Source organism: Pundamilia nyererei, unplaced genomic scaffold, assembly GCF_000239375.1.
Source record: "Pundamilia nyererei isolate P.nyererei 1_Seehausen unplaced genomic scaffold, PunNye1.0 scaffold00041, whole genome shotgun sequence".
NCBI lineage: Eukaryota > Metazoa > Chordata > Actinopteri > Cichliformes > Cichlidae > Pundamilia > Pundamilia nyererei.
In genome coordinates, this window is record NW_005187442.1 from 1838876 (window position 1) to 1862252 (window position 23377).

General features: G+C 38.8%; 1 protein-coding gene across 1 annotated transcript in view; it reads left to right on the forward strand.

Moving 5' to 3' along the window:
* The window catches only part of ppp2r5a (protein phosphatase 2, regulatory subunit B', alpha isoform), a 58269-nt gene extending 36332 nt beyond the window's left edge, over positions 1 to 21937 (forward strand). The window contains exons 3-13 of the mRNA XM_005731085.2: positions 4595 to 4696; positions 4813 to 4905; positions 11949 to 12079; positions 14582 to 14641; positions 15534 to 15642; positions 15965 to 16018; positions 16192 to 16242; positions 16333 to 16452; positions 17767 to 17894; positions 18730 to 18831; positions 19854 to 21937. Of these exons, the coding sequence (XP_005731142.1) occupies positions 4595 to 4696; positions 4813 to 4905; positions 11949 to 12079; positions 14582 to 14641; positions 15534 to 15642; positions 15965 to 16018; positions 16192 to 16242; positions 16333 to 16452; positions 17767 to 17894; positions 18730 to 18831; positions 19854 to 20097 (1194 nt within the window). The 3' untranslated portion in view covers positions 20098 to 21937. The remainder of the gene's footprint in view (positions 1 to 4594; positions 4697 to 4812; positions 4906 to 11948; positions 12080 to 14581; positions 14642 to 15533; positions 15643 to 15964; positions 16019 to 16191; positions 16243 to 16332; positions 16453 to 17766; positions 17895 to 18729; positions 18832 to 19853) is intronic.
* The last annotated feature ends 1440 nt before the right edge of the window (positions 21938 to 23377 follow it).

The window sequence follows — 23377 nt, forward strand, 5'->3', positions numbered from 1 at the left end:
AACAGCCTTAATAAACCAGAGTAGTTAGGAGCTGGAAGCACGTCCTCACTTAAAGAATGGATAGCATATCTATATTAACTTCTAGTTGTTGAACAGTAAGTTATTCTTTTCCAGATGGCTTAAAAACAGATTACCTAGATTTTCTAGGTTTTGCTAAAACTTGCTAGGTCCAGTATATTAAATTTGAGTATTTCTGGTTCCTGTGCAAATGACCCCAAATATGGTTTTGCATGTTACTACCTCTTGGAACAAGTGATGGGCATCTTTCCCGATTTATGAAATTTGACAGGCCATATTATGAGTCAGTGAACAGGGAAACATAATCTTTTTTTTCTGTTTAGCTTAGAAACCAAAATACACTGGATACTTTGGGTCTGGCAGATAGTGAATGTTTTTGTTTCTTACTGTTCCTAAGAACAATCAACCTGAATCTCCAACTGAAGAAGTATAACATTTTCAGGCTACCAATATTTTGTCAGCATTTGGCTAAAGAATGCACAAGATGCTTAATGTAAAGGAGTTTCAATTGCCAGGTGGTGTTTTCATCTTCACAGAAGCAGCTGCACAACACTATCAGACTTCTTTTAATGAAACAGGAAGGACACACAGGCAAATACCAGCACAGTACAGGAACAGTGGCGAGCTGAAGGGCTCATTCATCCTTGAAGGGGATGGGCTGTGGCATCACCAGATTGAACGTCATACATTCCTTTCAGCTAATAGTGAAATTAGACTAAAATAGTAATGAAATCAAAGCTGGATCATCTGTATGTCACAGTAACCTAAGCATTGTTATTGAAGGTTACCATGCTCAGTGGACACTCCCACCAACTCTGTATAAGGTCAGAGAGACTTGGCCTGAGATTCAGCCGACACAAATCCTGTAAAAACCTCCATAGATTAAATCGGCATTAATCCAATATAAAAGATGTTCAGCATTTTTTAAGCCCTTTCTTTATCGTAAAGTAGGTTCAATAAAATCTGTTTTAAAAAGTGTTGTTCCTATACCCCTTCACCAAACAGGACACATGTAATCTGATAGGTATTTGAGCCACTGTCTTGGGCTACAAAATTTCTGACAAATAAACAACAATATTTCATCTCTTAGAAGTGGGGTGGAGAGTTTACTGGCTGTCCAGAGTTTTGTTTGCTTGTCCAAGTTGAGTAATTTAGATGGCATTCAGGCTGTTGCTCCATGGACAATGCAAAGTATACATTTTGGCTATTAATCAAATTGAAAGAGATTGTACTGTTGCAAGAGCAATCATCATTTGTTCATGTTCTTGGGCATATGTGCTTGAAGCTTTAGACTATAATCTGGTCATGTCCATTGTGTTTTTTTATTTAGAAATGTTTTAAGGGGCTTTAAAACCAAAGGCAACTCTGAGACAGCCGAGCAAGTCACGGAAGGGAGCTTCACATGCACGAAATAAAAAGTGAATGTTTTTCCACAAAGACGCTGACCTATAAAAAATGCATCAAGTGAGGTTTTTGACAGTGACAGATGGAAATTTGGGCAGCAATCATTTCACTCTGAGAGAAACTGTTAATTTTGTCCATCTCAGCGTTCCTGCCTTATAACTTTCCTCAAGGGATCACAAGGAAAATCTGCATTCACAAGAATCAAAACGGCATATGACCACAGAAAATGTACATCTCTGCTACACATAATCAACACTTTTTTCCTATGTGCTTTAAAAAAAAAACCTCTGTTCTTTGTATTTGTCTTCCAAGGACCCTGGGCTTTCTTTCTTTTTAGTTTTTTATTTTGGACATTCACTCATTTTCAGTCCTTGTACCTGACCATTTTCAGAGGAATGTTGTTGTTTTTTAAAGCACTTAAATATAAATCATTCAAGCATAAAAAGGGCACTTAACTCAAGGAAAAAGTTTTGTGTCTGCACACAACAGACAACTTGGCAAAGAACCAATTTTAAATGATATATTTAGGCACTTTGTTACTAGCAGCTTATCACAAAAACAAATTTTGTTTTTATTACAGGCCATTTATTTGGTGGAATCAATGATAAATGCCAAAGATGATGCAGTTTATCAGGCAGAAAACTTGACAGATATAGGCATGGTGTGCAGGTTTTCCTTTTAAATTTTTTGGGAGAATGGACGAGTACAGGACAAAAGAAGTGGCAGGCCCAAAAATTTTCTACCACAGATGCAAAGCAAAAGGCTGACGTATCTCAATTTGCACAAGAACTGGCCTGAAAATCATGAGAAACTGGTCTTATCTAGTGGTAAGTCGAAACTTGAGTCCAAATAAATCATAATCAATAATGTACTGAGGAGGTCACTGTGATACAACATGCAGTACCATCTGGGAAGCATCTGGTTGGCAATGGCTTCATTTCTCGGCATTACAGTGATCCCAGTGCACTAAAAGCATACCTGGATAGAAAAACACAGTGGAGCCCTATGAGTCAATGTTTGGCCTCCCCAGAGCCTGGACCTCAACATTATTGAAGCAGGGTGGGATCATCTTGCACATCTTAGTTTAAGACACTTGTGCAGAACTGCTGCTTTGGATGGGTCTGATATCGGTCAGGGGTCGATGTCTATGTGTAAGGTGACATTAATTTTGTGGTGGCAAAATTATAAAAGCCAAAAAGACTTAAAAATAAATAAATAAATAAAAGGTCAGATATAGTTGTTATTGAGGAAGAAGTGCACTGTAAAAAAATTAGCATTAGAATTTTAATTCTTTTTAAACATCAGTATCAGTTCATTTTTGCAATCTGTAGATCAATAATTACTACATAATTACAACTCTTCATTCCTCTTGAGGTATGAAATGGAAAACTTGTGTAAGCATAATTGCAGTTTTCACAACCATTCAAAGTGCTGTAACTTTACTATAGTTCTTCTGGGACTATGACAGAGTCCCAGAAACAGAGCAAGGCTTATAGATTGTAGTTTCAAATCCATGTAGAATCTGGTTATTTGATAGCATTGTGTAACAAACCTTAATTATATGTTCTAGTAAGATGTCAGTAATGTTCCGACTTGCTGTGTAAATGTAATAACTGCATTTGGATAGAAAGTTTTCAGTGGATTACTGAGCTTGTCAGAATTTGGGCTACTGTCTGGTTTTAAATTTCTTTGCGGCCTTCCTTTCCCATTTGTGTCAGTTGGATTTTCCAGCTGCCAATAGTTAATTTGATGTTGTCTTTATCACTTCAGCGTGACAGTGTGCATCCAATCACATAATGGTAGCTTTTCCAGCACCCTGCTGCCCTGTGTGTCACTCTCAAATTTACTCTTGCTAAAAATAACAAGGTGACGGTGACCTGTCTACCGGTGATTGTCTCTGCTATAGAATTTTAATAAGGGGTTGCAACTCACGCAGAATTGGCAGCGGCTTTTTGCAGGTGCTGTCCTGTATTGGCAGCAGAAGTACAAGTATGGAGAATAAAGAAATGAGGATAAAACGGTTGCCTTTTTATTCATTTTTACTACAAAGCTTTTTCTTGCTCTTGCGTTATAACCAAGCATACCCTTGTCCTTTACAGCAAAGCACCCCCCCCCCCCCCCCAAAAAAAAAGCTCCAATCAAACACTATTCAGTGCAGACAAGACGACTAAAGCTTAATTTATACTTCTGCATCATTCTGTGTAGAGCTCACAAGGTAGTCTGTGCAAGTGGCAAATTTTGCAAAAGAGGCAAAATTAGGGTTTCAATGAAAACATACCTGCAGTGTAGATTTAACACACAGCATTGATCTAGAGGAAATAAAACTCACAAGGTTTCCAACTCTGATCCCATGAAGGAATATTTAACTGTTATTCTGAGCCTGAGCTCTCATTTCATCTCTTGCCTGCACCTGCATAGGGGGCAGACCAGCGAGACAGGCTTCGTGGTCAAAAATATTGACGTTCCCTGTGTTGGCCAGCACCTGCACTTGGTTTTTAATTATATTGATAGATTAAGGATTTCATTGAATAATTCCATGATATTTCAGTTAAAAAATAATCATGTTAAACAATCAACAAAATACACAAACCTACCTGAATACCTTTCTCTACTGCTGTTTTAGCTGGCCTGATCTTATCACTAACATCTCATCTCTCCAATCAGGCCATACAGCAGTGGACTATAGAGTTTATTTTGGTTCACCAGATAGCATCAGTTGTTTGATATTTATACAAAATATCTGTACCTAAACTCAATAAGAGCTTTGTCACACTTTGAGGACATGATGATCATTTGCACTACTTTACAATGTTCGATTGGAAAAAAATAAATAAATAAAAGAAAACAAGGCGGGGTGTGAGAATTAGCATTAGTGAAAGCCAATTATAGTAACAGATTTTGAATAAGGTCTAGTATCAGGGAACTAAATGCATCGTTGGTTAAACACAACAAAACTTTGTGGGAAAATGGAGACGAGAAAAAAACCTGTAGACATAAAAAGCTGAAGCCAGAAAATCCAGGTCGCACTGTCAGAAGCTTAGAAGTAAAGAACACGTGTGAATAATGTTGTGTTCTTCTGCTGCATTGTATTCCATGTACTCCTTAAAAGTTAAACCCTCGACTTTCATTTGGTTTGGTTTTAAGTTAATGAATCTCTCCCTTTCCCATGCAGATCTGCACCAATATTTTCCGGGTTCTCCCACCAAGTGACAATCCGGATTTTGACCCAGAAGAGGATGAGCCCACTCTGGAAGCTGCATGGCCTCACATACAAGTAAGGATCTTGTGTTTCACTCTCTGATTTGAACCGCTCTGATTTTATACTTTTGTGTCACAACCTCTGCAAAATACATATTCCTATTTAAATTGGAATTTTTCTTGATATTCCAGCTGGTCTATGAGTTTCTTCTGCGCTTCTTGGAGAATCCAGACTTCCAACCCAGCATTGCAAAGAGACATATTGATCAGAAGTTTGTTCTGCAGGTGGGTTTTTGTTTGTTGAAAAGAAGGTGCATTGAATTATTCTTTTTATTTATTTTACTGATTGCAAGTAGTTGTGGAGACCTGCTGCTTTGATGTGATTTCATAGGTTACCTGATGGGAGGAAACCTGTCTCCAAACCTTCATTGTCCAACTTAGACTGACTGCAGATGCTTTCAGGCTTCAATTGAATCCAATTGCTAACTTGGCTCCATTCAGTGGAAGACTGATAGCACACTGACTCTGTGTTACTGCCATTTTGACACAAAAAAGTCCCATTACAGATGGAAACTGGCCTGCAGACCTTTTTTAAAGCAAGATGTCTTCAAAGAAATCATTTCCAAAGCAACAACGTCTAAAGTGCTTCAAGAGTTGGCAACACTAGAGGAAAAGGAGCAGTCTCCAACCACTGTTTTCATTAGTGTAGTTGTAATATTAAAGGCCTTTGATTATTTTTAGGTATGTGTCCCCTCCAAAGAACACTTCAGACAACTTTCATAATAATGATGATGATGTAAATAAGCAGTTTCTAAATAACCATACCACGACCAGGTTATAGGGATTTCAAAGAAATAAGAAATTGTGTGTTTAGGTCAATAAATTAAAACCAGACAAGATAACATAAACCTTTGTGAACGTTATGTGTGGAGCATTGCTACAACACAACATTTGCAGCTTTAGCAGTTCACAAAAAAATGATGGTAACCTTTCTTGATGAACATTTTTCTGATATTGTTTATATAGAGCTCACTGATTTCTCTCCGCTTGTATATTATTGACCAGCACATATTAGAAAAAATGAAAGTGCCATTGTGTTTTAAGTCTTTTAGCAATAGTTTGGTCCTTGATAATTATTTATTTGCTTTGTTATTTAGCATATTCACGTTATAATTCGAAATGAACTTCCTTTGATGCGCTCAGTCTAGAGGTAGGGTAGGTTGGGTACCTGATCTCTGCTCAGGTGAGAGGTATGAGACTCCAGGGCAAATCCAGGACAGCATTTCTCTGGGAATGTTTGAGAGCACCTCGCTGCAAAAAAAGGTGGAGAGGGAGGAAGAATGGACACTTATAATTTTTGCTGTTTTTGCTTGAATGTGACAAAAACTATTGATCAGGTAATTCGTGCAACTATTTACAGATTCTGCTAATTGTTACAGGTGGTGTCTCATCTTACTGGAGTTTGTGTGCGTGATTAAATATAACCCGAGTCATTAAAGCCCATTGTGATGTGTTTTGGGAGTTCACAGGTTTCAGTGCTCTCTGTAGATGAATCAGACTGTTAATATGTTGCAGCTCGTCTCCATGTGTCCTGGATCTGTACCCACCTACTGCAGGAATGTTTCACTTCTTGTGAAGCAGCAACTAAAAGGAACCACAAGGTCTGGAATGCTGGCTGGGGCACATCCGAGGTGCCTGCTCTGACTTTCCATGATGCGAGTGTGTCGTTTGTGAGCTTTAAATAGCTGCCAGTTGTTTACTCTTAAGGAAAGCATACTGTGGTTGAAGCATAGAGTGTGGGATGGATGTATGGGTGGTAGTAAAGGCAAGGCTTTGTTAGCCCTTAGCATAATACACACACAGCATGAGACTGAGTATTCAAAGATACTTCTAAGGTGCTCATAAAACACAGAAGAGGCTTGGATAGCTAGAGGAAGAGAGAGGTTCACTAGTTTTGGTCAAGAATATTTTCTCTCTGGAAGGAAACGCATGATCAAAATCATGAGCTTCCAACACCACACCAGGAAAAATTCTTATTGTGTCTTATACTGATAAAACTTTTTTCCTTTGTACTTTGCCGTAACTTAGTCGTTACACCTTAGTTACATACCTACCTAAAATAAACCCTGCAGTTAATTTGCACTCTATTAATATTTCATGTTTCTATTATTGCATCACTGAACGTCCACACCCATTTCCCCCGTTAAAATGGGTGTGGACTATACAGAAAACGAAACACAGCAGTTTAGAGTGAGGGGGAAAAACAAACTGATAAAAAGAAATGCATGTAAAGCTAACTGTTAGCTTGTGGTTGGAAAATTTGGGGAGTGCAGTTCCTTATGACTGAATTCTGCCGATCTTCTTGCCCCGGTGGTATGGTGTTTCAGTATGTTGGTTTGGGCTTTTCTGTTTCATGTTTACATGTTTTCCCTGTACTTGCGGGGTTTACAGTGTTCTGTCATAATTCAGTCATGGTGGGTAGGTTAATTGGTGATCGTAAATTGGTTTTATGTATGGATGTAAGACTATATGGCTGTTTCTCTGTGTGACTCCTGTAATCGATTTGCAGCATGTCCAGAATGTAACCAGAACATTGCTCGTGGCTTGCAGTTCAGTGACTTGATAGATGGTTACATTCATAGCTTATTTATGAGGAGTTTGATAGTATCTGTCGTATTTCCTCATTGCTTTTGTGCTTTGACCAGAATGACAAAAACCACTCAGGTCAAAAAAAAATGGGTACAACTCGGCCCTGTTTAAATGCTTGCAAATTGTTGAAATTAGAAAGAAGGAAGGCATAAATTTTGTAATATTCTCAGCATTTTGCATATTGGAAACGATATATAATAAGATGTTAAGAACTGTTCATTTAACATGGCTAGATTTATAGTAGTTAACTGACAAAGTAATTCCTCAGCCTGATGTAGCAGAGCAAAGTAAGGTGGTTAACCCAAGGAGCCATGCCACAGCATTTCTGCAGTCGACTGAAGGTGGAAAAACTGAGACATGTTTGAAGAAAGTGCATTTGCAGGGTCATCATCTTCATCTAACTTTTAAAGTTTTCATCGTCATCTGGCAAACACAAAGTCAGTCAGAATTAAATACAAGTGCTTTGTGGCAATCAACCAACACCTACAGCATGGTATGTAACCAGTTAGAGGTTGCTAAAAATGGAAAGCAGAACTCCCTCTTAGATGTCAAAATATTGCAAGTGTACCAAAACTGAAAGTGAGAGTTCTGCAAAAGCACCAAATCCTGAAGAAGAGTAAACAATACTCAGAAAAAAGCCCTAAAATAAAACGATCTCATGTAATGTCCCAACTGTAAATGCAAACAATAACCAGGTAGTTAGTAAAAACAATAGGATTTGCAAACGTGACATACATGAAATAGTTTTAGTTTTAGTTTTTGGGGGGAATTGGGCTTGCAACTGCCTCCTGACTGGAGGAGTCATTTCAACAGATATTTTAACAGAATATCTGGAGCTTCATGCTACAGTGGTGTCAGTTCATTGTGACATTTGACACATCATAATTTTTTATCGTTCAACTACAGCTGCATTTATGATCTCAGATCTAAAAGTGTTGATAATATTGTTTTTAATTTATATTTGGCGCTACCTTTGATTAAAATCTCATGTGACAATGTGACTTGATGTTTTGAATTGCACACTAAAGTGTGGTCATCTTAAATAACCAAAACAGCTTGTGAATACAGATGGACTAATTGTTTGAAGAGTCCTCTCACCACGGGTCACAGGCAGGAGGCAGATGGCCAGAGGAGAGGAGGAGGCACTAATTAAAGAAGTGAGAGAAACCACAAGTATGAGCATGGTGCAATAATATGATATCCCTGTTAGCAGCTATGCATTGCTATTTATTTGACAATCAATAAGGACCTCCAAAACGCCCAAAAACTGAAGTCACATCTGCTAACACAGAGTGCCGTGTCATTCTCATGCAGTACAGCTGAGCCGTTAATGTGACATTGTCCGGTCAGTGTCAGTGAGTGCCTGAGGTTTTATACGCAAATAGAAAGCTGTTGTTTCACTTGAAAGTCATTGCAGTCAGTTTTTAACTCATCTTGCATGTACAGTACGTCTCTGTTCATGTTGTCTCAGCATACCTGGACAGGTCTATCAGAGGGGCCCAGTTTTTTAACATGTACTCTAAATTCAGTAATAACTGGTTTCCATGGTTGTCATCTGTGCAGACTCATAATATTGTCATATATTCCTTTACATATTCAGTGGTTAATGAAATTAAATCTGACATTGACCTCCCTTATTTGTGAAAAAATACTCCCGATGACTTTATCTAGTGTCACCCTGTCATTGTTAAATATTTATATTACCTAAGGCACAAACAATATGTCTGAATAGCATGCTTTCATTTCATTAAAAAAACCTCCAATGTTCACATCCACATAACATTTTGTCATCACTGATAGTCGATCTGGTGTAATAAAGTTCAGCTGAGAGATCAGAGCGATTCATTTTCTGTCAATCAAGTTATCGTTTCAGCCCTGCTGCTGCTCCAACCCCCTCGGGGTATTTTCATGGAAACGACTAATCACTGTTTTGGTTTTGGCTTATAAATAAAATATTTAGTTACAGTTACATAAGTTAACATTTTTTCATAACATACATTTATCACAAAGTAAACATTAGAAAGTGTTGGTGGATAACCTTTGAAAATGACTCCTGACAAATTGAGGTACTTCATCACTTTGATGGAGAAATGATGTTACTCTAGCAGGTGCTATGAAGCAGTCCTGCTTTAAAGAAATCAGCACAACATCCTGCAGATAGTTTGGATAGCTACTTTGGATTAAGTGTGTCGGTTTTCTGCGATTTATGTATATTTTATAAATTTGTACTCCACTCATTCCTCACCGTAGTGAGTCATGTTTGCAGTTATGCATGGGTGCTGTGTCTGCATTGTTTTGCTAGGTAATGTGAAACTGTAAAGCTGTTGAAATTGGACTCGGAGCGGATAAATCCTGAACAACAGAAAAGAGAAATGACTTCAGAAACAACTGAGTCTGTACATATTAGGGGAAAGCTAGATGTGCCGTTGGTCCGATTGTCCCCCAAACACTGCTGGGGTGTGGCTGCAGAGGAGGTTACCCCACTTTAGCAGCCACCCCACGTAAAGCACAATGCATGGCCCAAAAGCAAAAATCAATCAGTAATAGTTAGTCTCAAAAACGACAAATTTAATCTCCACTTTTTGACTTTTTTTCTCGAAATTTTGACTTTGACTATTCTTAATGTCACACAAAATATAAACTATATAATGTGTAAATGTATCCATTAGTTGAATATCTTGCATTAAGTACATTAACCAGCTGGTGAAGGCACTGTGATAGTATATTGAAGATTTCTGAGTCTCAGAATTTTAGACCTCCTGTTTTCTCAGCATCCTGCTGAAGTGGTCTGACCAGCTGCTTTCATTTCAAAATAACTCAAAGTAAATTAAACCAAACAAACATTTCATGATCCATAGTTTGTCTGTTGTATCTCATGTTTAATTGTGATCTATACAGTTTGAAACGAACTGGGAAATATGGGAATGACCAGGATGTGCTCTAATGAACCAGAGGAAAGCCTAATAGCTAGCTGCTCATTTGCAGCATAGAGAAAGTGGTTGTGCCGTTTAACAGCCAGATTTTTGGTTCTGAGCTGAATGAATGTGAATCAGCACCGTGCAGAAGAACAACATGTGAAACCCTTTTTCTGGATATAGTTAAAAATAGATGTCAGCTCTGTCACCGAGGTGCTGATGACATGCTAGTGGAAGATGAGTGCCATGTCCCGAAGCTGATCAGAGCCTGAAAACACTCCATTTGAACTCTGTGGCATCGGCTTGGCTCCCTTCAACAGTATTGTAATAATGAGTCATCGCATGTTAATGCAAGTGGCTGCTTTACACCAGGGCTCTCAAATCTGTTTAAATGATAGAGAATACACTCACATGCTCTGTGCTTGTTAGAGAAGATGTTGGTAGCTGGTTAAGCACCTCCTGTGTTGTCTCTTATGTATATATGTTTGCATAATTTAAGGTGACAGCTGGCTCAGTGAATGTAAGTCACTTTAATCTGTTTTTAATAATAAGATGTGTCAAGAGACAATGTGGCAGTGTGAAACAGTCACTTGATGTGATGAAAGCCATGAAGAATTATAACCTGAATATACACCTCCCCCTTTCTTTACACAGAGTGGGTCTGCTGCTTTACTCTGTGAGCAGTTTGACTGTAAACTGACCCTTTTTTGTGAGGAGTAACTGCTCGGCACCAGACAACATAGAGAAATAGCAAATTGATTACCGAATCATAAGCAGTATGTCAGTTGATAGCCACTACGGCATCATATGATTTTTAGAATTCTGACTATGACAGCGTTGGATTTCTTTCACCAGATGTGAACATCTTTGGATGAGTGGGTAGCCACCTTGAGTAGCGATGTGCTGCTGAATGCAGTTAAGCATGCACTATTTTTGGTCATCAGGAGTACTGTGGAGTGTATCCAGAAGGATCCTTTATTAACTGAACACCTTTCTTACTTCCAGCTTGTCATATGATGCAAAAATTAAGATGAGCAAGAACGAAACAATTACCCAGCTCACTTTCCTCAGTAGGGCAAAAATGATACACGGAAATAAACAGCTCCCTGGCATCTAAAAATACTGTCCAGCACTAATAATCTGTATGGGTGCAATGCACAAGCACACACATAGCTCTGCTAGTTAATGTTAAGTAACATACTAGAACTAGGAACTTCACTCAACAAAACACGCGCACACACAGAATGAAGAAGTCCAGTTTAATGACGGGGGGGCTCCAGCTATATCAGGACAGCTTTTGATCTGTGTGGCCACGCCCCTAACTCGGTTCTCCGGGGGGGTGGGGATGCTGTTATAAAACTATCCAAAACGCAAGCTTTGCATTTTTTTAATATTTTATTTTTTAAATCTCCAAAAATAAGCTGTACACAGAACTGCTATCACAGTGTGTGATCTTCACAACATTTCAGTATTAAGAAGAAAGCATTACATATTTACGAAATACAAAATTGAGCCACACTGCACACCAGAGGCAGTGTATTGAATGAGTCATATAGTAGTATCATAGTGAGATGAAATGCGTCATGAACTAAACTCAAAAGATGACTGATTATATCTTACCGTGACGATTATTAATCAGAGGAGCACGTCACAGCATTTAAAAATAAACGCTTTTGTGTCCAACCAGTGACGACCACCAACCGACCTTCAGAAGGCCTAATAATACCGTGCTAAGTGTTCAAGTGTTTCTCTTTCTCTTTAAAGTTGCTGGAGCTGTTTGACAGTGAGGACCCAAGGGAGCGGGACTTTCTAAAGACCATCCTGCATCGAATTTATGGAAAGTTCCTGGGATTGCGGGCCTTCATCAGGAAGCAGATTAACAACATTTTCTTGCGGTGAGTTAACAGCAGGTAGAAAACGTGTCTTAGTTCATATTGTTTTTCTTATATGTGGTTTTAAAGAACATGTGGCAGAAAATCACCAAAAAACACGCCAATTAAGCAGTAACCACATGCATACAAAAGGTTGGTTTTAATGATCAGAAATAAGTTATCTTAAATATATGCACATCGGTCAGTCATGTGTGTAGTCACCTCCTAGAGGCCCATTTTGAGCTGGGAAAATCCCTGTAATCAGAATGTCTCTAGATCCAAACACCTGTTCCCTGTATTTGTTTTTACCTGTCATTAGCCAGTTGCTCTGAGTTAGACTAGAGGCTTGGCCTTCTGGGACAGAAACCAACAGGCAGTAGCTTCCCGTGAAGTATGTAGTCTTACACAAGAACTTTCTCGGGGGACTAAGCTTTTGTTTCAACCCGATAAGCCAGTCACTAAATTTAGTTAAGGTATCAAAAAGTCTTTTGGGATATAATGCAAATTAAGGGCATATAAAATAGACCTAAGAACATCTATAACTTATTATGTACTGTCTTTTTACGATAATTTTTGTTATATTTACAATTTAAATATTTACAATTTAGAGTGAGAAGAAAAAGAAGAAAGGATAAAGTTTAACAGCTGGATACATTTGAACAGGTGTTTTATAGCACTTCACTGGGTACATGTAGCCCAATTTGATCTGTAGTGAGTTGGGCCAGGAAAGCAGCTGCACTGTAAACCCCTATGGAAAAACCCAAAAAGCACTTACATTTTTTGGTTGTCACTAAACAGACTAAAATCTTTCACATTTAATGAGATTTTTTTTTTTTTTAATGAATAAATGTCAAGATTATTGTGGGTTTTTTGTTTGTTTGTTTTTTACATTTAGCAGATTCTCTTAAAGACACAAAACCTTTAAAGTTTGTTTTCATTTTGTTTTTGGGGTTTGGGTTTTTTTGTTATCTGATTTAAACAACGTATTTAGATCTGATATTTTTCTCTACAGTTTCAAGAATAAGAATTATTATGTTTCTTTACTTGTGTAGTATTGGGTCATCAGATCATCTTCATTTATTTCTGACTAAACAAAACAAGAAGAGGCACAAAACCAATACAAACACCCCCAGGCTTTAAGCAGACTTCAAAGAAGTGCAACAGGAATGACTTGACCATCTTTACTCCAGCTCTCCACGTCTGCACCAGAGGTTTAAGGTTTATATCGCACAGAATAAGCTGTCCCCAATACAATCAACTAAATATTCTTCTGACAAAGTATTACAGCGGTATACAACAAATTTATTAGAACCAAACAACAGCTACCCTAAATTAAACATTTTCTAAATACCAAAATCATGTTGTGTAATGGTTAATTTACCTGTATGCACAAGCTCTTTAATCAAAATTATATTTTTAATGATAAAATATAATTGTTTTTGTCCATGAATTTTTAAATTAGCTGTTTTATTTATTTACTTATTTAGTTTTAAAAGCAGAAAAATAGTAAAGCAAATTTTTTTTTTTTAAATTAAGATACCAAATTGCAGCAATTAATTCCTGAACATGCACATTCTTTTTATTGGCTGAATGTTATGTTTGACTAACTTCTTAGAGAAGTCCAGTGTGTCAGCTCAAATTTGGATATATTAAAAAAAAAAAAGTAACAATTTTTAGTTTTGAGCAAGTTTTTTGCTAGATTTTTGAAAAACTGATGAGCACTGTATTCAGTCAGTTCTTTTCAGTTTTAGTGTTTCTGGTCTGTTCAGTTGACCACCTCTTGCACAAAGCGAGCTAAAGTCTTCACTCAGATTCACTCCAGGCCTTAAACACCAGGAGAAGTAAAACGGTTCAGTTGGAGGTGTCACTTACTCCTGGCAGCAGTGTGTTGTGTCCTTACTGCTCCTGTTGCTGCGTGACAATGAGCTTCAGATGATTGAAACAGGGGACACTTGATGTCATTTCCAACAGGCAAGGTGGCAAAACGGGTGCACCCACTTTGACCATCTGCCGTAGAGGATAAAAATAGTGCCACAGTTGTCAGGCTCTGTCTGTACATACCGGGTCTGCACAGCTAGATGGAAATGTGTTACCAAACAGACGAGCTAAATGATGCATGGATCATTTACTTACATAAGAGCCTCCCAGTGTGAAGCCAAATATGTTTGATTTTTCCAGATAATTATTCATTGCCTACATAGATTAGACTTATTTAGCTTTTTCCTTTTGGCCGCAAGTATGCAGGCGATGCCTGTTTTCTGTGGGTTTATTTTTAGGCTCCAATCATAAATTAGCTAATTATAAAGGCTATGATGGTATAATTTTGTTTGTATTCTTGATTAGGAATCATGAAATATCAGTGTAATGGTACTTACCCAACTTGGATCCCAAATCAGAGTGATAGCATTTGAAAGGAGCGCAGCGTTGGGAGCGGTGCTAATCAATTGTTCTGATCAGGGTGCTCTGCTTTCACAGTTGTGACGTGTTTGATAATTTCAATCGTCAATGTGTTTGCTGCTGTTCCAGGTTCATATATGAAACCGAACACTTCAATGGAGTTGCTGAACTGTTAGAGATCCTGGGAAGGTGAGTGACAAAATGTTGTGTGATGTAAAGTTACACAGTAACTGTACACTAAAGCTGATCATCAGACATGTTTATTGATCTATGAATTGAATGAAATTGTAACTTCTTTGTTATATAAGATGTTAAACCCATAAAATGATCCCCAATTCATAATAACCACTACCATTGGTCATAGTTTAGTCACACTTACAGTGATCAGCTAAAGGGTTTTCATCAAAATTGTGCTCAAGATCAATGTCACATACAACATAACCTGCATGGACACCACTTAAAATTCCACCAAATCCTTGATCCTGATGTGTTGATTCAACAATTTTAGCAAAGTCGTTAACATCGCTTTCTCCGTGTTGATTAATTGTGCATAACAAACCATAGAAATAATCATGAAATGCTAAATGATCTTGAAATATTGTATGTTGCATATTACCTGATAGAAGGTGGTGATCATGGAGGGAGTGATCCTATTGGTTGACTCCCACACTGCAAAGGTGTGGTTGTGGCCTCACATTAGTAAAACGATGATGTGATGGTGTGCTCACATATTTTCCTGCTCAATATGGCCGTGGTTAATACTGACCATGCAGTCATGGCACTCAGACACCCTCAGTTGGTAGTGAATGAGATTAATTTGACCTGGTCATAACTTTTGAGCCCACTTGGACGTCTCAATGGGTTTTAATCCTCATTGGTTTGTGCAATACAGCCAACCAGTGACAAGAAAACGCATCACTATCTTGTGTAGTTACAATAACCTGCGAGTTAGTTTTACTTGTTAATGTTGAGGTAAAAGGCTCTTCAGGCCTTTTTAAAGCCATGCTCTGCTCTATTCTCACAGTTCATGCTGCTGTTTTGTGTGCAATCTAACGTTGTCCTGCTGTTTCTCTGTTTGCAGTATCATCAACGGGTTTGCGTTGCCTCTGAAAGCCGAGCACAAGCAGTTTCTGATGAAGGTGCTCATCCCGTTACACACAGCTAAAGGATTGGCTCTTTTTCATGCACAGGTAGAGGAAACTCTTCACCATATCCTGGAAACATTATTGGGGGTTTTGATTTGTGTCATTGCACAGAAACTGTTAGACTGTTTATAGCTGAATTATGCAGCTGCTTGTCTCAGGAGGATTAAGCAAGGCGATGGTGTAATCTCTGTACTGCAGCACCTTCTAGTGGCTGGGAAATTAAAATACTTATTTAAGAATTCACTGCTTTGTTCAACACAGTGGGGATTCATTAAAATAATTATATTATTTTCAAATGGTGTGATGCCCGCTTTGTCTGATGCAATTTTTGGGTTTGTTTGTGTTTATTTTTATCTGTGCTCCTCAGCTTGCCTACTGCGTGGTGCAGTTCTTGGAGAAGGATCCTACGCTTACCGAGCCGGTACTTTTTTTTTCTTCTTTCTTTTCTTTAATCATTTCTCCCACTGAAAGCACAAAGACTAGGCACTATATTTGTCTACACTGCAGAGAAATGTGTTGTGGATGCTAAAAGCTACCCACTCAAATTGACACGAGAGAGAAAAACTCAAGGAATATTCTGTTTCTTTTTCAAAGGTGATCCGTGGTCTGCTGAAGTTTTGGCCTAAAACCTGCAGCCAGAAAGAGGTAGTCTGCATGTCTACAAATAGACAACACGGTTAAAAATCTGTATGCTGCCAGCCACATTTCAATATTCTGCACCTCCTGTCCAATTAGGTGATGTTTCTTGGCGAAATTGAAGAGATTCTGGATGTCATCGAACCAACGCAGTTCAAAAAGATCCAGGAGCCACTATTCAAGCAGATCTCCAAATGTGTGACCAATCCACATTTTCAGGTATGCTTTTAAAAATATTGCAGTATAAAAGTTTATCTTTAAAGCTGTTTTTCACACACGAAAGGTGGTGTTGCTCATAAGAAGTACAGAAGGTGGTCATCTGTGCCCAACATGTTCTTACTACAGGAAGTGCTGTTTCAGGGTTGAGGGCCAGCACATTAAAGAAAAAGTGCATCAGACATTTTTAATATTTGTAATATATTTTTTGATGGTAGTGGTGGTTTGTGTTGGTAATTTTGTATTTTGCTGATTTATAGTTTATTAATCATTAGTTAGATGCTCTTAATATTTCAGTTAATTCAGTTTTATTTCTGTAGCACCAGTTTACTGCAGCAATTGTCTCATAGCTCTTTTTATTGAAAGCTAAAGACACTACAAGGGAAAACCCCAACAATCAGGTAGCCCCCTATGATCAGCCCAGTGACCGTGGGGAGAAAAAACCTTTAACACGAAAAGACTTCCTGTATCACCCGACTGGGTTATGGGCAGCAATATCTTTTAACTGGCTGGTGAATGAGGGGAAAGTGAAAAGAGGAACACAGAGCAAAAGAACACAAGCTAGTTATAATACCAGAAAGTAGTTGCATCCCCTGGAAACCGAAGCCAATAGCAGCGTAACTAAGGGATGTTTCAGGGTGATTTTAATTCTGCGGGTTAATTCTGTGAACCCAGCTGTGGTTGTTCAGTAATGGAAGGCTTAGATCATTATGTTGGCAAGAACAGGAGTTAAATATTGAAGGGAAATGCTCAGATGGTCTGTTCTGTGTTTCTGTAGTGTAACATGAACCGCTAGTACATTAGTTAATGCTTTACTTATCACAAGCCACACAAACGCTTCCTTTGAGAACTGTGGCTCTGTTTAGTTTAGTCAGGGCAGGAAGCAGGACACTCAATGGCCACTTGAAAGCTATGAAAATCACCAGACTGTTCTCTTTAATTGTCTCACAAAGACCGTGCGTAGACCTTGCTGCTGAATGAATGAATCGAATGTCTGATAAAATTGTGTTGAGCATTTACGTTCTTTGATTCAACCTATAGGCTGCAGTGCACATGTAAAAGTGGTGTAAAACCCTTAATGAAATAAGAAAACTGAATTCTGTTTAGCCTGAAGTGTCTTATAAACCAACAGCTTTTCTCGTGTTATCATGACTGCTACATAGAAATTACCCATGTAAAGCTGGATTTATGCAAGAGGCACATGTCTGAAAGGGCTTTGGTCCCCTACTTTCTGAGCATCATTATCATAACACTCCCAAATTCCAGTCAGCTTTCATTGTTTAAACTGGAGTTTTTCTTCTTTCTCTGTGTTTGCAGGTAGCAGAGCGGGCGCTCTACTTCTGGAATAACGAGTACATCCTCAGCCTCATCGAAGAGAACATCGACAAGATCCTTCCCATCATGTTTGGCAGCCTGTACAGAATCTCCAAAGAACACTGGAATCCGTATGTACCGTGATCGCCGCGCGCTAGAAACAATTGTTATGTAATGAATAAAAGTCAAAGGACCGCTTTCAACCACATCTATGAAAATGTGCACTGAAACCTGTTGCTGTGTCTGTGTTAAGGCTGCTCTCGTGAGCTTTTCTTAAGAATGTGTTGACATGTACACATGGCAGGCGAGACAAAAAGACACCATCATGTCTGGCACGTCTCACACATCATTTAGCATAGATCTTGGAGGTCAAAGTATTACAAACCTCTCTGAGAACAGTGCATGCTCTTATAACCCGCTTACAGGGATTTTGATCATGAGTGGTTAACTTGGAAAGCTTAAAACAATGAATATTGTTCAAGCTTTCCTGAAGCCAACAGTCACCTGTCACACACATTTACGAGTAGGATGTAGCTCACACGTGTTTCTGCATCGCTTTGTACTGTTTTCACTGTAAAAGCGGTGAAGCTAAAGCTAATATGGCTAATTCATTCAGCTGATTTGCCTTCCTGTTTATGATTAGCTGCACTCGCACTTCTCGATTCAGGTTGTCAATTGCCATTTGGCACTTAGAGACTTGTTGACACGCACACACAAAACTTTAGGGTGTGTGTAATCCAGTTATTTATTAAAACAAGGTCTGAGCATCACAAAAACTACAGAAGTTTCTAACAAAAATGTAAAGTCACTAGGAGATGGAGAAATGTGTGTGAAAACTAGAGTGTTGGATGGTTTGGGAATGATTCACCAGCAAATAGATTTTCTGCACAGTTACAGCGAAATATGACATCCACTCATGCACATTTCACAGCTGTGTTGCTGATGACAGTCTCTGTTGTGTTGCAGGACAATCGTAGCTCTAGTCTACAATGTGCTGAAGACGCTGATGGAGATGAACTGCACACTTTTCGATGAGTTGACGTCCTCATATAAAGCAGACCGGCAACGGTGAGTGACTCAAACACTCGTTTTCCTGTCGTGTTTCTGTTATCTAAAGGAAAAATGTCTCTGAAGTGTTAAAGTAATGCTGTGCAGCCTCTGACACATAACTTCAGAAATCATTTAGAATGTTTTTGCTGATCTCATCTCTTTTTTTAATGTTTAATAGTGAAGAAATGGTCATTTTGGTTTGTTTTATGCATTTATCGTTACACCCAAGTTCTGTGTTCTTCCCACCACAGGATTATTCATTAATTGCACAACATTCACCTGTCGTTTAGTCACTGCCAAACATTCATGCGTGAACAGATCACTTCATGCACAGCCGACACAGCAGAAGGCGTTTTAATGAATGGGAGCAGAAGACGAGTGTCGGCAGGTCAAAGTAAAACTCACGCCTCCTCATGCAAATTCATTTAATGTTTAGCAACCAGAAGCAGAGTGGAGGAAAAGGAAGAAAACGAGTATTATATCCAGCATGGCTGACAATATTTCTGCTTGTAATAATGAATGCGAATTTAGAGGATCAAGACATTTAGTTTTAATCATAATTATAATTTGGACATTTATGCTCTTTTAGTTTTTGTCAACTACATATAATAACTGACTAAAGTATAAAATGTAAAACCTTGTTTTTACCAGTGAACGTTGCTACACACAGTTTAGTCTGTTATTTTCCTTGACATCAGATGTGAAATGTGTCCTTATGTCTCTTCACTTCCTCCCAGGTGTTCACGTTTTGTCACGTTGTTAGCCAAAGCCCTCTCCTGATTCCCCAGGGTCAGATCAAATGTGTGCATCTGATCTTACTACACAGCTTAATTAGTTCAGATTGGATGTCATCTCTCCAGAACATCTTGTTTTTATGAATTTCATCATATTTTTTTGTCCTCGTGCATTAGTTTTTATTTCGTTAGGGAAAAATAGGTTGTTTTGATTAAAACTGTGATGAAAATGATTGGTTTGGCGATATCAACACTGGTGTCTGGTGTTTTGCTTAGTTTTTGTTTTTAAATACTGTGATTTCACAGGGAAAAGAAGAAGGAGCAGGAGAGAGAAGAGCTGTGGAAGAAGCTGGAGGAGCTGAAGCTCGGTGACATGCCGCTGGTCCAGAACAACAGCCACGGGCTTCCGAGTGTCCAAAACAACAACAACAACAATAATAGTAACAGTAACCACGAGGACCAGGAAAGGAGCGCCGCTGCCGTCACCGCAGACGACAAAGACCCCGACGCCACCGCAGCTGTCAGCGAGAGCACCCCATGTGCCAAATGACACCGGACGTCAGTGTTTTACTCTGTAACGGTTTGATGCTGCGTTCAGGACTGCCGGGGTAGGATCAACAGAGACGTAAAAACACAAATCACACCTCAGCAGTATATGAAATCTACTTAGAGTGAACGCCAGCATTTCTTTGGCAAGAAAAAAAAAAATCTATATTTCAACTTCAGACTATTTTTGGATGTTACAGTGTGGCTGCAGTATACTGTTTATTTGTCTGATCAAAGATTTATCCTTTCACATTTAGTTTCTTAACTGAAAATGTTTCTTTCCGGTATATTCGTTGTATGATACGCGGAGACGGGGGAGGAGATAACGATGACTTGAATTCAATGTTTCCGATTTGTGCTGCACTTAGAAGAGCTGAACAGCTATTTAAAGATGTCTATTTTTAATGTGCTTTTTCCTCATCGCTGCCAACACTTAAGAGAACGGCAAAAATTATTATTTTTTGTTTTGTGGGGTGGGGTGGGGGGGTGTTTGGGACCAGACCCAAAAAGTAAACATTTGGTGTGCATTAAGATACAGGAAAGCTAAAGAACACAGCCACTTCCTTTTTTAAAGATGGCCAAAATGGATAGAGATATTAATCCCAGATATAGAGTGAGCGCTCTGTAAATGACTCTGCCTGAGACGATGAATTTAATGAACAATAAGACTAAACACTTATTTTTGTGTTTCAGGTGTTGGTAAAATTGTATTCATCTGGGTGATGCCGATTTGAAAAATGCAGAGCTGTGTTTATAAAATCATTTACACTAAAGTATTGAGAAAGAGCTTTTCAACAAAGGAAATATTTTTCTTAATAACTGGAGTTTTAAAGGAGGAGTTCAGCATTGTTTCTTTTTTTTTAAGGCGAGGGGAAGAGGTTGAATATATGTGGTGAATGTGAAGCAGCTGGCCTGGCTCTACCCTGAGAAATAAAATCCACCCAAACAGCACCTCCAAAGCTTAAAAATTAAAAAGAGATGTGGTTTGTTTAATCCATGCAGACGCCTGCGGTGTTAGAGTTGGAGAAGCTGGTGGGTGAACTTTATTAGCTTCAGGCTGCTTATTCAAACCAATCTTCACCTCTTACTCTGATATTTCCCAAGCTGCTAAACTATTCCTTTAAAAATGAAAAGAGAGAGACCTACAGTGCTATATTTTTCCAGTGTATTGATAACCCGAATATTTTTGGATGTTTCCCTTTTTTTTTTGCAGCTGGCTCATGATGGGGATGCAGGATGTGCTTGAGTGTATATTTGTCGCGTGGGTGTATATGTGTATGTTAGCTTGGAGGCTACTTAAAGGGAAAATGCCACTTGGTTTCTGATTTAATGTACAGCGTAACATTTCAGTGGTCTGAGAAAAGTGTAGTCAGTGCAAAGACTTCCAAGCGTCTTAGACATTTGATGCACAGAAGGCTTTCGTGCTACCATGTATTTTTATGTCCTAACCAAATGAGGCCCTTTATGACGTAGTGCAACAAAGGAAACCCTTTCTTTTACCATCTATGCCTCTTCACTGTCTCTTTTCTACAGACTTCATGAAGTCACGATTGCTTTTATGCTCCAGTTTCTGATGTTGACAACTGCTGAACGTCTTCATTAAACTATTGTAACTGCCATTGGATTGTAGGAACGACTCGTGAGAGGGTTTCTTTCTCTCGACTCTCTCTGAAGCTCGTAGTTTTCAAGCTTTATATTTTAGGTCAAGTCTTTCTGATGCCTTTTCTGTCAGTACAGCATTCCAGCCTCTGTGACATTGAAAGAAACTACATGGGGAGCCTGTTTTGTAATCACAGATCTTATTTAGGTTTCACCATTAAATAAAGTCTACTTTATCTTTCTACTCAAAGCCTCCAGTTGTCTTTTTTTTTTTTTTTCCTCCTTTGACTTTTTTGCTTTCTTGCAGTTCTTCATAGAGGTCAGCAGATGGTGCCTCGACCTGCCATAAGCAACAGTGATGATTATTATGCTTCCTATTGTGCAGCTCGGGGACCAGAACCAGCCCTGATGTGGTGCTATTATACCAGCATTGCTGCACAGGAGTGAAAATACATGGGAACTTAGCATAAAATTAAGGATTTTCAAATGTAGATCAATTATCTGAATCATTAAGTTTTAAATACTTGGTTTTTGGTTTGAAGGGCTCATGAAATCAGCTCACCAGAAGTTTGTTCTAACCTTTGTGAAGCAGGCATCAGAACATGATTGCACCGAGGTCATAAAGGGATGGACAGGGTCAACAACAATAACCAGGTAGCCTCCGACATACAAATGAACCCCCCACTATTACACCATCAACAGTTGATACAAGGCTTGATGGATCCATGCTTTCATGCTTGCATTTATCCAATTCTGTGTTGCCCATGTGAACTGTAGTTCAATTTCCTTTTCTTGAAACAGGAAACCCACACCGGGTGTCACTCCTGCTGCAATCACCATCTGCATCAAGACTTGACGTATTGTCCATTCAGAGATGCTCTTTTGCACATCTTGGATGAGTGAGTGGTTATTTGGGTTACTCAGTTTTCCTCACTTCAAAGCAGTCTGGCCATTTTCCTCTGACGTCAACAAGGTATCTTCACCCAGAGAAATGCTGCTCACTGGATGTTTTCATTTTTTTAGGCCATCTTCTGTGAAGCCTAAAGATGGTTGTCTGAGGCAGGCTGTCTGACAACCATACAAGTCACTTATATCACTTTTGTTCCCAATTCTGATGCTCAGTTTGAACTTCAGCATGCCATCTTCACCATGTCTACATATTAAAATGTGCAAAATGAGGTGACGGACACGTCTCCCAAGAAATGTGTGGCTCGAAAAGAACTACAAGTGAATCTCCGTTTAGCAGCTGAAACAGCAGGTCCTAATTTTAACAGGTTTTGCAACACAGCTTTCAGGAGTGTACACTTGCATGTAATCCACTTAATCTTCCGAAAAGTTTAGCAAATACAATTTTGTGCATTGGGCTCACACACTGTGAGCCATGTGCAGGTTTTTGAGATCTCTAGACGTCACCTATCAGTTTCTGACCTGTGCATGGTGACATGTTGGTCTTTTGAGGCCAGAAGTGTCATATTTGAATGAGAGGGTGACTAATGCACCAGACTACTAAAACACTTAATATTCACTCACCAAAAAAAGAATCATAAATGTCCCAGATGTTCTATATTAGTCAAATGCTTCAAAAGGAACCACAGCATAAACACAGCTTGCGATGATCCACCTACAGGTGTGTGTCAGACACATGGAAATGAAAGCAGCCATGCCACCTTCAGTTATAAAACACC